This window comes from Trachymyrmex septentrionalis, unplaced genomic scaffold (genome assembly GCF_001594115.1).
Source record: "Trachymyrmex septentrionalis isolate Tsep2-gDNA-1 unplaced genomic scaffold, Tsep1.0 scaffold20, whole genome shotgun sequence".
In the NCBI taxonomy this organism is placed as follows: Eukaryota; Metazoa; Arthropoda; class Insecta; order Hymenoptera; family Formicidae; genus Trachymyrmex; species Trachymyrmex septentrionalis.
The window spans coordinates 5172114-5190785 of NW_017305180.1; the positions used below are offsets into that span (position 1 = coordinate 5172114).

The 18672-nt window shown below is 35.6% G+C and overlaps 1 protein-coding gene across 8 annotated transcripts in view; it reads right to left on the reverse strand.

Annotated features, from left to right (window-relative positions):
• Positions 1–18197, reverse strand: part of LOC108747674 (AMP deaminase 2) — a 42079-nt gene extending 23882 nt beyond the window's left edge. For 2 of the 8 annotated variants that reach the window (XM_018485300.1, XM_018485298.1), the window contains exons 1-2: positions 6536–7200; positions 4086–4225 (exon numbers count right to left, since the gene is read on the reverse strand). In XM_018485300.1, the coding sequence (XP_018340802.1) occupies positions 4086–4221 (136 nt within the window). In that variant the 5' untranslated portion in view covers positions 4222–4225; positions 6536–7200. Of the gene's footprint in view, positions 1–1327; positions 1845–2500; positions 2862–4085; positions 4257–6535; positions 7201–7730; positions 7832–9220; positions 12054–12769; positions 12931–16916; positions 17017–17603 lie in introns of those variants that run through there. The other 6 variants (XM_018485309.1, XM_018485305.1, XM_018485304.1 and 3 more) reach the window with 6 other exon arrangements.
• Between the last annotated feature and the right edge of the window lie 475 nt (positions 18198–18672).

Below are 18672 nucleotides of genomic sequence, written 5' to 3' on the forward strand. Positions count from 1 at the left end.
AATTTCCTCAACGCTGTTTTGTCGAAAATATTTTCTTAATGATTTCTATGTAATATAGAATTGCAATTTGTAAGCAATATTATGAAAGTTTATGTCGAGATGCTTGTATAAAAAGTAGCAAAATTATAATTCTTCTAAAAGTCTTGTAATTGGAATATTTTTCATTTCTGATTCCTACTTATATACGTAATACAAAATTGCAATTTATATGCAGTGCCATAAAAATTTATGTCGAGATGCTTGCGTAAAAAGTTTTGTAATTGGAATATTTTTTCATTTCCGCTATCACTGTGTCGAAAGTAAAACTTCCAAATGCAAGCCTATTCTAATAAATAATAATAAGGCTATTCGAAAAAAAACTCTAGTATGGCAAAATATATAAATATAATTAAAACTTGTTTAATTAAATTTATACTTTTTGTACACAGAATTTAAAAATATAAAAATTTCAAAATAGCATTCTCGAAAATTAATCAGTTTAACTATTTCACAGTATTGGAAACGAGATTATAATTGCGTAATAACGGATAAACATCGACTTGTGCCTTGGCCTTAACCATAAATATATAAGAATTACTTGAAATTCTTGAGAATTACATCATTCAAACGCGTTATATTATCGATATAAAAAGTGTCCTAGCGTGATAATTCAAGCAGAACAAGAATAACCCAAACAATGTTTTTTTCCATCATTAAAGTAATATCTCCAATTTAGACTGACGCTAACTTGCATATATATTTATATGCAAGTTAAAATTATAATTTGCAATTTTATTAATTCGAAATATCAATTTGCCTAAACAATAATGGAGCAACATTTTCTTTAATTATTAAAGTAACATCTCCGACTTATACCGACGATAACTTGTACAATTTTCAGTTTTAATGAAGAGCTTGCTTTAGACATCTACGCTTCAGAAAGATAATAGCGGTATGACTCAGAGTTGAAAAAATTCCGGAAAGACTTAAAAAAGACGCAAAAAATTGCGATTCTCTACAACTTGTAGTCACAATAATCTGACAATAAACACATTTTGCAATTAAAAGTATGTGGACACGGTGGCTCGGCTATTAGTTGTGTTATTGACAAGATAAGAAACACTGATGACATTAACAAACACAAAGATTCGTCATCATTGTTATTCACATGTGTTATTCGAATAATACTCCCGCGACGCAAGAATGCCGTTATCTGAAACAATTTCACAATAAAGTGACGTCGACATAAATGCGTTTTGCCAATTAAATCGTTCCCGACATCAAGCGGTTATAAGAATCGCTACAGCACAATCCGACAGATACACGAGTCGTCCGCGCTCGCTTTTACCTTCGTAAAATTCATCCAGATCGATCAGAAAATTCGGCAGGCGTAAGGAACCAAGGAACGTTTCACTCTCCGAAGTGGTCACACCCCTGATTGACATTTTTCTCAGGTCGCCCCAACTCACGCGATCCTCGTTGCAGCGTAAATCGCACTACCGAAGGTCCCTTACTTCGACAGAAAATTTATTAACTCGTTCCTCCTGATAATAAAAGATTCTTGAGAGATACTAGAGGATGCGGCGAATGAATTTTTTGCGATATCGCAGAAACTCTCAAGAAATACTGTAATCGTTCGCAAGAGATACGACGATAGATATATCGAGCTCGATACCGGCGAAGTGACTTTTAATAGCGCGTCGTCGTTGTAGCACGCTTTTAGCTATGTCGAAGACATCGCGCTAAATAATGTGCTAATCATCGTGCTTATCAACCGTGCCAGCACCACGTACGAGGTCACAAAAGCGAACGAAAAAACAATGAAGAATGCCGAAACAATTTCAAACGTGTAATATAAATTCAGACGCGACAAACATGATCACGAACTCTGATCGTATTTCCCGACTGGATTACGAACGCGAAAGCGATAAGAGCGTTAGTTTACCAATACCTGATGGCACGTCGACGAACAAACGGTAAGTATAAATATTTGTTTGGAAAATAGTTGAATGAAAAGTTCAATTTTGAAATATAATAACAAAAATTTAATTTAATAAAAAATTTAGCAATTAAACGTTATCTTAACGCTATATGATTAAGATAATTCGTTAAGAAATTATTAAATTAAATCGTAATTTATTTCTCTAAATATAACTAATCTCTTTTCCTTCTTTTTCATATATTATTTTAGCGACATTGAGAAAAATGTTCTGATTGTACCAACAAGAAGTACAAATAAAACAAATTCTGATCATATATTATAAATAAAAATTTTGGTTATTATGATTAGATTTTTGGTTGTCCCCCAATTTGAATACGTAATAGATTCAATTATAAGTGTCTGATTTGTATCTTTTTGGATGAATTTATATCAAAATTCCAATTAATGCAACAAAACTTTTTTTCCAATGTAATAATTGTGATTTTTTGAATCTTTTAAAGTTATTAAAGTCATTTTATCTTGAATTGAGACACATTAGAAAAAAATAAGAACTTGAGTAAAAAGTTAATTATGACTCACCCAACCTAATGAATCGAATTAGATCGGAATTGGAAAATGTACAAAATTTCACGGAGCGTATCTTCGTCAGCCAATTATCGATGAAATTCGACTCGGTTGTGCAATAAGCTATTTTCGAATTTTTCAAACTTCACTTTCAGAATTCACCATTAACGTCGACCTTTGAATTTGCCGTGTGATTACTGTAAGGAGCTGCTTTCTCAGAAACTTGCAAAATTTCCACGTAATCACCACCTTAATCTCGGGACTTACGATTGTGCATAACGCGACTCAACGAGAGACGTCGCGAAACTACCGTGACGACCAAATTGTAGTTTACTTCTAGGAAGCTAACTCTTGCCCTCTATTCACGTTCCGAAAGTCTCGCCTCGCACTGACGAGACGAGAACCGTCGGCACCATTGTGACGACGGCCAAAATACTATCGGCCGTCTGTAGAGGCAAGGTCTTAGGCTGCCTGCCAATTTCTGAAATTTTCACTCGCGTTCATCAGCAGGATTTTGTATCAATGAAAATGCAGTTAAAACTCCACGACAATTCGAAAAAAACAAATGAAATGCGAGCCTCATTACGCGAATAATCCACTCAAATGGTTGCAAAAGTTAAAGCAGTAATTGGAATTAAAATCTCAATTTGATCAATCGGGTAAATTTAATAATTCGCATGTTTGAAAAATTGATATAAATAATATTGCGATATGACGAGATGACTACAGTATGAAGCATCGGAAAATTATTTCAATTCATCTTGTATTGACCAATCAAAAATTTTTAGATATTTGTTCATATCTTAGTTACAAATTTTTTCCTGGCTTTCTCTCGATTATTTATTTATTATTTTTAAAACTAATATTTTCGTACCTAGCATCACGAGAATCAGCGAGTTCTAATGATTAAAAATCTCCAAGGCATTTGTCTTCCTTTCGCTGCAGCGTATAATTCATATCGATCTCCATCCCTCTCGCGAACTTTAATTAACTTCGCCTTTCGTGCGGCCAAATAAAACGTTGTAGCTATGAGCGACTTCTGACTACTATAATGCATCGTCTAATTTCATGATATACAAATACATTTGGCGCTCGTTTCGTAGTATAATTGCAGAAGGTGATCGGCCATTTGAGAAGCGCAAAATCACGGAAAATATAGCGTCTAATTTTACCTTCACCGAGAAAAAAATTGCAAATAATCTGATAATAATTTTTTAATCCTTGTTTGACTTTAGGCTCATTATTATTCAAAAAGTTAAGGAATATAGCTTATATATATTTTCGACGGATAAATACTTTCAAAAAGTAATTTTGTTCTTTATAATATGAGTAGGGAGTCAAAGGATAGCCTTGATGCAACGAACGAATACTCGTCAAAGACTAATACTGTATTTTCTAAATTAAGCTACACTTCAAAAAGCTGAAGAATAACTTTGACTCAATAAACGTCTGTCAAAGAATACTCTGGCAACTTTGACTTAAAATCGTTATTCTCATTATCTTGCCTCGTAGTTATGATTGCATGTTGTAACGACTCGCTCTTCGCACGACTAATAGATTATAACCAGTTACATCAAATAACAATCGATAGTATACTCACGATCGCGATGGTGATCCACATTGCGACTCGGAGTTGTCGAGCTGTCGGCGTCGCCCTCGCCATCCAATTCGTAATAGAGCCTGTCTGTGTCACCGTTCACCTCCTTCACGCTGTTCATGGCCATCACATCCTCCATAATTCTGCAAATGCGTTCGTCATCTTGAGTGCTCGCTTTATTTAATTATCCGCGGTGTTGACGTGGCTGCATTATCAGCCATTGATTTTACGATAAGCTTTCGAAGCGCGCAGATTGCAAGGCTTTGTGTAAGAAAATGTTTAAATACAATATTTCCAAGAATACAATTAAAAAATTTATATTAAAAATACATTTGATGTGTCCCAAACGGTTCATTCAAATTTTTGTGTTTATTTAACACAACATGAATATGTTAGGAAATTTAGTTACAAATATTATGTAAAAGAAATTAACACGACAAATGTAACACTGACACAATTTGCTGAAAATATGTTTTTTTTCTGTAATATTTTTATATTTTTCCCCAATATTCATGTGATTGTTACTAATTTTATTGTATTTATAATTAAATAAATAATATATAAATCACTAATTATAATGATAATTAAAATGTTAAGAATACTACTGATTGTCTTTTAGTGATAAAGTTGTAATATTGAACTATAATCTGTCTCTCCTTTTTTATATTATCAAAAACTTTCCAAAGTATCAAAAGAAATCTCTTCTTATCAAAGAAATCGCATAAGCACTCTTATCTTTGCGATAAGAAAAGCTAATTGTGAGAAAATAAAACTACACTGCGATATAAATCTATCTTTATAACAATTCTGAATAAGAAAGAATTTAATTATTATTATTTAACTATCTGACAAAATGTATGACTGCTAAAATATATAAAAGATCATAATGTATGATTAATAAGAGAAAATTATGAAGAAAGGACTGAAAAACAAATCATCGATTTATTTAATGCAAATAGATGTGCAAACGAAATTAATATGATATATACTACAATCTGATTCGCATATTGATGCTGTACTTCGATTAGTTTTATCGCACATCTCTGACACAACAAATTTGTTATTCTATCAAATTTAAACGTTCAGCTCGTTTTAACTGACAATTAAGAGCTGCGCTCGTTCAAATAGGGATTAATCGCATTATTATCATAATTACTGTGGAATTTCAAATCGTTTGGGAAACAACGATGTGCAATATTTTTCCGTTAAATTTAGCTTGCGATTTAATTATTAATGCCTACGTAAGTTGGAACGTATTGCAGTTTATTTATTAGTATACGACAACGATGCGATTAAGTTTTTTTTCTGTGCACGTATGCACAATCGATTTTTCGATTAATTTATGATATGCGCAACAATTAAATATTCTATGTATTACATCATAATCCGAAAAAGTTTATATCTAAAAATAATTTTTTCTTTGATTATACAGTTTCTATGTTAAAATACTGAAATTGTCAACAATTTTCGTTAAATAGTAAAATAATTGACTTAACCTTGCTTACTTAGTTAAATTATTCTTCCTGCTTAAATGTTGCTCTGCATTGTTCAATATATGAATAATTATTTATTCATCTTTTTTATTATTAAACATTCTAATGTGTAATATTCTAATTTACTGTTTAATATATACAAAAATAAATAATAAAAATAAATAATCCGGAACAGTTAATACAATAAAATAATTAGTAACATAATTATTTTATTGTATTATCCTCCGTTTGCAATCATACTTTTATTCCCTCCGTCTAGCTCAAATTTTTTTTACTGTTCTAGGCAAAAAATGTAGAAAACTTCAGAAAAAAAATTTATTTTTTATTATATCTTTTTTTATTATATTACCAAACAATTGTTTAACAAGAAACTTTAGGAAGGGAATCGGATTCTGTTTTGTTTTGTTTCGGAGCTTACGAATTTAAAGAGTGAAATTTTGAAAGACTCAGATTGCAAATGAAGAGTTAAAATATACAGTTAATTCCATAATGTTGTTTTACGTGACAGGCCTTTTAAAATGTCAAAAATTTACGCGAGAAAATATTTACATACTACATCCCTCTCCATATACATGCAATAAAATATATTATATACCAGCGTAAAATGTCAAAAAATATATAGTTTAAATAGGTCAGTACGGCGATGATAAATGTGTACACGTCATTCTTCCTTCGCTCACATTGTACATTCGGTCATTAGAGACTTTTACGGGGAAAGAACACACGTGCAGCTCGTGCCAGATCAATTGATATGCTAATGATTCGTCGTAAGAATTTTTATGCGTTTCATGCAACAAACGCGAAATTATTATCGCTCGACATCTATGCCGTGCAACAGTACAATTTATCGCATTCGAATTCCCTCTATATAGCCGTATTAGCTGCAGTGTTAAGAAATTAGATTTTTTAGGAAAGATACTTCTCTTAAAAAAGAAACAAGAACATCTATCTCTCACTTACATTCACGCTCGTTTGGCCTGATCCTGTGGATGACGAGGAATATCTTGCACGCGGTGGAAATCGCCGCTGCCGGACGAACGGCTACAACGGACGCGACGAAAGAAGCGAGCCAATCATGAGGCACACGCGTTCGGTCAATCGCAGCGCAGCCGTACGTGCCGTCCACAGACCACTTCGATCCGCACAATCGACAGAGTGAAGTTGCTCGAGAGCGACGCGGTAGCGACTCGAACGCGGCGACGTTCAGCGACGTTCGAGGCGTCGTTCGATTACGCGCGACCGGCACGACGCGAGACGATATTCGAGCGGAAGCGGTTCGACTGCGGTCGACGCCACGCGCAAGATTCTCCTCTCGAATATGCACCCACGCGAATACTCCGATCGTCTCGAACGGAGCCAGTGCACGCTCCAGTCTCCAGCTGCGCCACGTAAACACGCTTTGCGCCGCGTGCGTCGTCGTGACAGTGGAGTCTGACGCACGCTGCAACTCGCACTGCCTACGATTTTACGATATATCGAAGTGACGTACGTGCATATGGGATGGGGTCACTAATGCCTCAACACGTAATTAGATAATATGCTTATCGGAGCACGTACAGAAAATATATGTATACTATCATATACGTATCAGATATGAATGACCCGGCGTATACAAATTGCAACTTTCTTTTATAAACCTGTAATAATCTCCGAGAAATATTTCTATTCTATATCTTCACATGTTGCCTGCTATCGATAAGAGTGTTTCTTTAAAATTAGTTCATTAATTCTAGCCAAGAGACTTGTGTTAAATTTAATCGAATCTTTTTATATATTTATACCCGCATTGTAGAAATAGTAACTGTTTCTGCTATGTAGAATTGAATATGTACATACAACTTGAATAAAAATAATTCCGCTTTGCGATGAAATTCATCACCTCTGTTTCATTATAGAACGTTACGAAAATTTCTTTTGTGTGTGCACGTAAACCTCATTCTCTTTCCCCTTTCTCTTTTTCTCTCTCTCTCTCTCTCTCTCTCTCTCTCTTTTTCTTTCTTTTTCTGTCTCTTTCAGTTCCTTTCACCCAATTCGCCAGACAGAGCGCATCGCGTTCCACAAGATAATGCGATTCTGCGTGACGATAATTCCGAGGGAAGAAAAAATAATGGAGATAAAGAGGAATAAGTGTGTGACAAAGGCACAAGGTACCTACCTTTCTCGGAACACTCGCGACGAAATGAACGAACGATCTCTTCACCGGTGACTTCTACGGCACTGCGCCCGTGGTGTGACGCGCGTGGCACTGAGCGTGATTGGTGGAGAAGGCGCGACACAACTGCGAACCGCGACGTTCCGGCTGGCGCAGACTCGTTCCTCGTCAATGCGATCCCGTGAAAATCCATACCGCGCCGACTGACCACCACATCGCCATCGTGTTGCACTAATTATATAGGACGCGAGGAACCGAGGATTGCGTAGTGTACGCATAAATTATTTGTATGCGCGCGTAGATTATAAAAAAAGCTTAGACGGACTTAGCTACAACTTCAATCAATTTTTCAAACTTGTAAACTCAGTCTTGAAATTTTGCATGAAAAAAGACAAGTTAGATGAAAGAAATGAATTTGTTGATACACTCGCGCATGTCTAGTCATAATACGTGGATTAATTATAAAATTAAATATGAATTATATATTCATTGAATATATAATTATTTATTAATTCATTGCACATATTGCGCAATATATATTTTGAATGAGAAAATGGAATAGAAAAATTAATTCCACATAAACAAACAAACAAAAATAATTTTTATAATGTCGCTTTCTTATTTAAAAGTAACAACTTGAAAAATTACATTTCCCGCGAAAAAAAGGGAAAACTTTTTTAACTACAAAAGATTATTGACTAATCAAATAAATATATAAACAGAATATTCATAATCAAATGTCACTTTTCTCGTTTTCGTTTCACGATCTTTAAAAAACCATTTTTTTTTAGTTGTTAGACAATTTTGAAAATTTTTTATGAGAAGATAGTTCACTTTTAAAGTGAAACAATGATATGTCAAGCGTATTTTTATAACAATGAATTTTTACGCAACTGCATAAATGCGCATTTATAGACGTTAATTAATTTAAATCTCAAACGAGAGATTTTCTCCTTTTCGAGAATAGGTAAACGTCCACGAAATAATGTACATTTTCATTCGCATTTTGCTTCACCATTTTATTCTACATCTACATTATGTAAATATGATATTTAGCAAGCGAAATTCGCAATTATTTATTCTCGCCGTTCGCTACAACTCGTGGGCTCTAATTGAAACTATAATTAAAATTAAATCCATTATCCCATATTCTAGGCACCTCTTACGAATAAACTGGACAAATGGAAGTCCGTTTTTGTAATTCATTTCAAGATTCAGTCGTATTCCTCCTTGGATCACATTTACTGACATTCGTTAGTTTATCTTCACCTACCTAAATGTACCTAAATGTATGTCTTCCTCTCTCATTGTACTTTTCAATAAAAATTACAATTATTCATAGCCGTCTCTTTTAATCACAAATATTCACGTCGGCATTTAAAGATCTCATTTATTTTTTATTAACGAGATCTCATCGTCACTATTTTTCTTCATTCGTAACAAATTCAACATCCTTTCGATGTGTCGTATATCTTAATTGAAATCGAAATCACTTTCTGTGTTCGAAACATTCTTTTCGATCGTCGTATCTGTGTCGGAATCCAAAAGGGATTTGATCACGTCTTTCTTCTTCTTCGATTGATTCGCTCCATTAACATCCGCCTGTTGCAATTTATCCCCATCTTTGTCCGATTTATGTTCCAATTCTGGATCCACCTGTATCTGTGAGGTCTCTTCTGCTTCTAGTTTCTCTACACGACTCTCGGCGTCGTCACCAGGATTCCGCTGTTCCTCCTTGTACTCCTGTTCGTACGCGTTATCATATGTCTGATTAGGATCATAGGGGACTTGCTCAGTGTAATCGTACGCCTGAGTGTCAGGATTGTTCTCATATCCTCGATTAGGATCGTATTGCTGAGCAGGATCACCATATCCCTGATTGGGATCATAGCCGTAATCGTACGCTTGATTCGGATCCTGCTCGTACTGCTCGTCAGGATAGTGCTGATACTGTTGATTATTGAGATCTTCAGGGTACTGGTCGTACTGGTCAGCCACATACTCGACGTACTCTTGACCATCTTGAGCGTATCCTTGATCAGCGTATCTGGAATACTCCTCGTTACCAGCCTCGTATGGCATGTTTGGATCGTAATATTGCTGGTTTGGATCTTGTTGCTCGTACTGCTGCGTTTGGCTCGGATCTTTAGCGTATCCTTGCTCGGCACTGTACTCACCATCTTTCACAATATCTTCGAATTGATCGTCGACTCGAAGCTCCGTCGTCTCGTCGTTGTCCGGCTTTCTTCTGTCACTTTCGTCTTGTTCACCAAGTTTCTCAACTGGCTGCGACGCGGTCTTAGATTCATCAACTGAATGTTGATCCGAATCTTTGGAGGGTACATCTTGAACGTCCTCGATAGGTTCACGTGTTTCAGTTTGCTCCTCGGTCTCATTTACCTCGCTTGTGTCCAATGTTTTCGTTTCCATTTCCGAGCGAGGAAGTGTATCCTGCGGAGGACGCGCGTTCTCCACTTCGTCATTCACGTTTTGCTCGATGAATCGTGACGATTCGTCAATGATGTCTTCTTTGATGTCCATCGTAGCTTCGGCATTTTTTTCCACCGCTCGGTCTCCGTCAACATCGTCCAAATGTAACTCGCGAACTTTTTTCTGCACACTTGCAAGATCCCACGGCGCCAATTCCTCTGCAGCATCGAACACACCATCGATATTTGATTCTTTACCGGTTACAATATCAAGTTGTTTCTCATCTGACGCACTTTTCGAATCATCGATTCGTGATCCGTCACTCGCGGCTATTTCTACGTTCACGTTGTCTTTTTTCGTAGTAGGTATTCCCCGTTCGCATTCCCGTAACTCGGCTGAATCGACCGCGTTATTCCAGTCCTCTTTCACAATCTGCGCGTCTCCGCGCGGTGGATCTAATTTCGCCAAGTGTGTCGCAACGTCTTCTTGAATTTCATTTCTTGTACGTCCTTCAGTCTCGCATTCCTCTTTACATTCCGACGCATCGCTTTTTGCATTCTCGTGATGTCTAATTCCATCCTCGACTTCCATGAGTCTTCCACTACCATTTTGCCCGATCGAATTTCGTGCAATATCCTTCAGAGTCGCCGTCCTGGACGCAAGATCGCTAGCTAATGCTAGAATCTTGCCCATTTCCTCAGGTACCCTTTCTTTCCTCGCCCGATCCTCGGCTGGAAGTTCCAGACCATCTTCGGTCAAGGAGACATTCAATAGATCGCCGCTAGTGTTCTGCTCGTGGTCCAGTTCGTCCACGCTTTGCACGCCATGCTCCCGATGGATCCTCCGGATGTTACTGATATATCGATCCAGTTCTTTCTCTAGAATCGCCGTCCTGCCGTTATCATCTAGATTAAAGTTGTCTATTCCCAAAGCGGTCGGCGACAGAGTCTTGGCAATATCCGCGTTGCCCCATAGCAAATGTTCGTTGCGCCTCATCAAACTGTCCAGGTCGTCACTGGTGATGGAACGAGTGGATCCTTCATCATCGGATTTCTGCGAACTCGCCAGGATGTAGTCCATGTATCCCGGTAACGGGCCGACCTGATTAGCGATGTTCATGTCAGATCCTGTTCGGTATGTACTCGATTTCCCAGTCATTAAAGTCGGTTCCACGGCCGCGGTATGGTTGGACGGATTGTATTCTCTTATCTGCGATCGCGGATCGGACATCAATATATTGGTGTCGTGATAATGACGTGAGGGGTCGAATTGGTGTTGAACAGGCACGTTCTTTTCATATTGTGAGATATTTCCAACGGGAAACCGCGCGGTCGCCGAGAGACCGGATGCGACTTGCGCCGATTCCATGTGCTCCCTGAAGAATCGATTAGTGGGATTATCCGAAGGCGCAATCGGCAATATCGGCGCTTCCGCATACGAAACGCGAATGTCCGGAACATGCTGAAGATTACGAGGCGCACTTCCGTCGTAATTGGAAGGTATCATTCGTGGATATTGATGAACATTCGGCACGGAGGCATAAATGTGTGGTCCATGTAGAACATTCGTCTGACGATGATCGACATCGCGGGTTGCACCTAATGACGCAGTTGTCAAAATTGGTGGAGGATTATTTAATGAGGCATCTACGACAGTCTGATCGTGCTTGGAAGCGGAGGTAAATCTTGGCTGACTCGACTGTGGACCAGGCGCCCCCGGATGCAATCGCGGTGATGAAATGCTTCTTATTTCCGCAGATGCTAAATCGGGATGTGCCAACACGACGGTTTTCTTCGTGTATCTATCCTCATTCTGACTGGCAATGCCACTATCCTCGGTGACGCTACCGGGTGGCTGATTGGCATAAGCGCGAAGTAAATAAGCCTCGTACTGTTTCTGGAAAGAAACCAATATCCTCTCGCTTATTAGGTAGAACATAACTACGTAGAACAATCCCAAGAAACACAAAATTATATGTAACGTACCTGTCATTTTGTAATTTCTCTTTCAGTAATTAATATAACTATAAATATAATACAAATATTATATTACAGTTATATTGTTTAAGTAGGAAATTACAATTAAGAGGTATTTTGTGTTTGCTGGGGTTGATTCGTTTGTTTGCGTTTACATATTCATACCTCATTATGTGGTTACAAGGAATGAATAATATAGCGCGATATATGAGAATATATATCTACATAGAATATATATCTACATATATTTAAATTTTTTATGAAAATTTTAATGAAACGCATTGTAGGTTTGACAATCGAGAAAATCAGTTTCCATTTATATTTTCAATTTATCTTTGCATCTATAAAAAAAAAGGAGCTTGATAATACAAATATAAATTAATAAATAAAAAAACTTAAATCTTTAGAATAAAAGTTGATTAACTCTTATATCGATAATAAATTAATCTTAAAAACGAATTTAAAAACGCAATTGGAATTTTATCGGCTATAATTCTTATTTTCCAACAGTTCATTGTTTTATTTTAATATAATGAATATAATAATAACTGTTATAACAAAAAAAAAAGTAAATTAAAGCAATTTCTCTACAAAAATATAACAATGAATATAGCAATGATTAAAATGATAACTCACTCTGAGAACATTGAGTCTGTCTTTTTTCGCACTTATCAGCGCAAGTTTGTTCATAACTCTGTCCAATACAGCTAGAAGCTTGTGATTTCTTTCATCCCTTGTGCGTTGTTCCTCCAGATACTGTATATATCTCATGCGTAATCGATTTATACAGACATCATGTCTGTAATTAAAAAATCATTCATCGAATGACAAATTTAAATTTTGAGAATACCCTGTTATTTTTTCTCATCTATTTTCATAACATTATTAATTCTACAGATACGGAATTGTGTAAATTGCAATAAAAAAAATTAGCAAATTAGGATTATGTTTTATAGATTTTTTTTACAATAAGCCATTATATAAGCTTTAAGTCTTAAGTCGTAAGAAATTGATCAATTGTAGTTAATTCGACTGCTTACATTTGACTGTGATTGATTAATTTCTTACGACTTAAGACTTAAAGCTTAGATAATGCTTATTGCGAGAGGCCCATTAAATATCTCGCACATATTCATCTCTTTTTTTTTTTTTAAATGACGTAGAAATAGTTCACTCAAATGCAATCGATTAAGGAGTTAATGTGACTCCCCCACGAGCAGGTCACCTCGGTGGCGTAAGGTCGCTGAGGTCTCCGCGACAATGTACAACTAACGCAACTCCTTTGAAAATGGAGGCGCGCATTATCATGAGGCATGATATACGTGAACATTTTTATCCTACGTTCACGATCGATGAAACGCTCGGATGTCTCGGCCAGACACGAATCAGGACGCGTAAACAACGAGAGAGCAGAATTCACGTCGTCCCGAGCGTGGAGATATGTCGACGGGAATGGGATTGAGCTCGCGGCTGTTATTGATCGTGACATTCTGTAGAACCGGACTGCCACTGAATCGATATCGAGTATTTTCAGGTAATTTCTCTACATTATTACTGCGCTAAGCGATGTGCTAGAACGACTCATTTAAAATTTCACATTTTCAAACTAAGAAATTTGTCTAAAAAATTATCCTGCCAGAAATAATTATTCGAATCAACATTGATCGACGATCTTATTGATTTAATCAATCATTTCTAGCTGTAGCTTCCAGATGAAATAGATTTATTGATTGTAAATTCTTTTACTGCTAAAATATTTAAAAATAACTCTGCAATATGTTATTATACCCTTTAAAAATAAAAATTGAATTTAAACATTTTTAATTATCTTTTAATAATTCTTAACATCTTCCCTTACTCATTGATAATACATTAATGATATTGCATTAAATTATATAGTACATATAAATAATACCTAATAAATAGATTTGCAATTACTTATTACTAATTTTCTAGATATGTAACAAACTTTACTATAATTCACTACAATAACTTCATTATAATCATGGTGTAGATATCTAATTCCACCATGCATTATAATCATAATATGTGCAAAAAATATTATATTCACATCACAATAGACTCACAATAGTCACAGATAGATAATAATGTCATTGTGAGATTATCAAAAAGTCGCAACGATATAACATTATATTATCTTAATCTATGTGTGTCATAGCAGTGAAGTGTAATTTTTATCAGTTTCATAATATCATAGTGATATCACACTTATGACATTCACCATGACTTTATTATAATATTATTGAAACTCTTTTTGCTATGAGGATCACATTGATTTGTACTGTCCATTCCAAATTCAAGTCAATCAACGACATTGCAGGAATTCTAGTTCTTAGATTCCAAACGGATTCGAAATTCACTCACCTGTTACGGGACTCTCGCATGAGCATGGTGAATCGCTCCTCCAGTCGGATTCTCTCCTCCTCACTGAAAATTTTGCGATGTTATCAACAATTCCTGCGTTCGCAAGATTTATCCTGGAAGATGTGATATACTTGCCTCTTCCGCAGCTTCTCCTGAAGTTCAAACATTCTCTTGTAATAATCGTGACCATCGTAAAGCGGTGCCATGCTGCGCGCCATTCAGAGACCAAAAAGTTGAAGGACGATCGTCACACATCGAGGCGATCGACATACAATCGATTCAAATAATACTCCACGCGACGGAAGTTCAAGTTTACGTTTTGTGCGATTCGAAAGACGAGAGTATCTTGCGGCATCTATCGTGCAGCATAATCGTGATTCGAGGAATTTTTTGGCATATCTGAAACAGATGTGAAGACAATAATGCAAATTCTCGAAACGAACGCATTTTTACTCTCATCGACTTTTCAGTTTTCTAGTTTAAATTTCTGAATTTAAAATTATGTTAATTTCTACAAAAGAAATACGAACTTTGTAAAATAAATAATGAGTGGAAGGAATACCAGACTAAAGTTTTGAAAAAATAGAAGTTTTTAAAAAGAGAGATTTCATAAACAATGATTAAAAATGAGTAAAACTCATTAAATATAAAGTGACAGTAATATTACTTCAATATATAATTATGCTGATAATTTTTCTTACTTAACAATGTAACTTATTACGTATAATACGGTATTATATTACATTTCTATCGTTAAGTGAGAAATTATAATATTGATGTAATATTACTACTACTTCGTGTTTAGCGGGAAATAATCGGAGAACATAGAATATTTAAATCATAAAAGAGCGAACGTTACTTAAAAAGAATTAAACATTTTTAAAGGAAAAGTATAAAATAAGAATCAGTTAAAAAGGAATAGAATTAAAGATTCAACATGATGATTAAATTGTGAGGCATACTTTTAAATTCAAAAATGATCAAACGAAGATTAAGTTATTAGGGCGAGAATTCGAGTGTCGTTTCACGACACTCGAATCGCCCAGAATTGTTCACAATGGCGGTATAGATGCAACAATAATGGAATGAACACTTGGTGTGCGCGAGGTATTCGAGTTCAATATCGTCAAGGCCTTCAGGGCGAAGAAACGATCCTTCGTCATGCCGACGCGGCGAGCAACTGTCGCGGTCGAATCGTCGAGTCTACCGTGGCAGGTCGGGGCTGTTTCAGCAGGTAAACGCAGGTGTTACGTTCCCTACTCCCTTTATGCCGAGCGAATTCATGCGACTAAGCAGCAGTTATTTAATTTGAATTTCACAATGTTATGAAACGCGTGGGTCCGCGTTCTCCACGTGTGTAACTGGTACCCGCATGATTTTCAGAACTGTATCAGTCGCGATTTTTTATATTGTTAAAATCAAATCTTCATATATATAATTAAAGAAATAAAATGATTATACATTTGATATAATTACGAAAGAAGAAATAAGAAGTTTAATTATTAATATATATTTTTGACACCTCTTTTTTGCCAAAATAAAGTTTCTAGCTTTTATAGTTTTTAATATCCAGTTACAGAAAATGAATATTTTTAACATTTATTTTAATTTAATAAATTTTTGGCGGAACAAATTTTTCCGGGTTATTCTGAGTTTAATTCTTCCATTGTTCTTAACGCTGTTTCTCCAACACGATCCTAAAGTTAGAAATTTATCGATGATTATTATCGCAACATTATTATGTATAATAAATAATAAAAAAAACTTTCTAAATACTTATAAAGAAATACTTATAAAAAGAATAATAGAACATTAGACACTAAAATTTTCATTTTTTGATTCCTTATCTCAAATTCTATTTTACGAAGAATAATGACGCAATTGAAACAGTAGGGATCAAGTTAAAATTTGTGGTACCTCGACGTAACTCCAACGTCAATCGCAACGCTGAAGTATTACAATCGATAAAAGTCACATTGCAGTAGTTAGCGACGAAATATAACTAAATTCCATCGATCGGGCATGAAAGGATATGCTTAAGGATGCAATCTGTGGCGCAGTACTCTATGCGGTCACATCGCGTGCCAGTTGCAAATTTTCTCCTAGATATCGTGTGCCCCGACTTCCTACCTTCCAGTTAGTTGATTCACCTTGATAAAAGCGAAATAAGAGAGGGTGTATAATTGTGTACAAACCAACACTATGCCGCATTAATAAATTATGAATACATTGCTGTTTATTAACTACATCAAGGAATACATTTATGTTTTTCAAGAATACTGTTTTTATATAAATATAAAACGAGTAAAGAATGATAATTCATAAAAAGATTTGTTTGTGCTTTCGTGTCTTCTAGCACACACATATCTTTCACCACCTCTTTATGCCACCTTTCTATATTTTGCACGCAAATGTTCCGTCAACTCTGGTGTTTTCGATGTCGCCATGTAGAAAACAAGCTCCAAGTTGTCGCCGTTGCGTTTGTACACTCGACGTGTCTGTTGTAGAGACAAAAGAATGTTAATTAAAATCAACTTTTTCCATTTACATATTAATATTCAATATTTGCGAGGACAAATATATTACATAAAAAGTGAATAAGTGTAACATACAAAAGAAAAATGTCTTGTAACTGGAGAGACAACATTCGATTAATAAATCTATATTTAAAAATAAATAAAAAATATAGAATAAAAATAAAAAATTTATCATATAATCATATAAGGCATTATGGTACATCAGATGACATCATATTCTTAAATCATGATTGTCAAATCGACAAGAGCTCTTCTAAAGATTTGTCCCCTGAAGCCGATCATGCTGTGATCGACATACTGGTTTCTTCATCTTTGATTTAAAAAAAAAAGCAGAAGAAACCATGCCAATCGCGATGTGGTCAATTTCAGAAGAGAGTTAAAAACAAGTCTTTATAAAGCTTTTTGTGTTTAGAAAAATTTAGAGAGATTAGACAATTTTCTTTTTTCTCTTTGTTAAATTTTTATTTACTTATTCAGAATCTTTACCCATTCGCGATCATATCTACAGCTACAAGACATCCAATATATACCCAAAAACTTAATTGTACCTTTGTTAAAGTCGGGAAAGATGGTACCGATGCATCTGTCGTCAGTATATTGTTGCTGTTTAAGTCGATGGTATTGTTATCATTGCTCATCAGATCACCCTGTTCGACCGTAAACAATCCTATGTTATCAATTAGACTAAGTACGATCTTGTTAGTTCCTGGTAAGATCTGCAGGAAGCCGGTCTCTCGATGCATCGGTGTTCCTGAATCCGGATGCCAGCTCTGCGCAATGTAATTAAACATCGGCTGACCTATGGACGTAATGTTTATCTCATCGTAGTAATTGAAGGGCTTGATGGTCGGGTACGTGCCCACTGCGGGCTCATCCGTTATCCACGTGCCCTCCAACCAGGCCAGCACGTGCAATAGCTCATGCAGCTGCAAGATCTTCATCTCCATCTTTGCACAGTTGTAGTTAGCAATCTAGTAGTCTAATAAGGTTTCTGATTGACTTTTCGTATATCTACGCGTCTTCAACAGATGTATACTTCATACTGAGATAGCAACGTGAGATTCCCAATATTTTATAGCGGGGAGCACAGACTCTTGCATAACGCATAACACGTATACAAAAATGTACCAATCGAAGTCCTTTGTTTCCTTCCTTTCTATGAAATAAAAAACTCTGATTGGTTAAATTTCTTATGTCTTATGTATTATGCGTAATGCAAGAGTCTGTGCTTGCCGCTTATACCTTCGCATCATCCCGTAATCTCATTTATTACATGAAACTATACGCAAGCATTATTTAACGTTCTGTAACATCACAAACATTTACTTGATACTTATCTCACAAATGAAAATCGCGATTGTCAATCGGAAAAATATACGTTCCATGTATTATTACAGATCTATTCTTTTCAGCATCTATAGTTTTTCTCTTTCTCTCTCTTACGTTTAATTATATATACATATATATTCAAAGTGCAGAAAACATAATATATAATCACGAAAAACAGGTCTTAAGCTGTTACATAACAAAAAAGTGAACACCTTTTTATGGTAAGTTCGTGAAATCTGCGATGAAATATTACTAATAATAAATTTGTCATGCATACACAGATTCTCA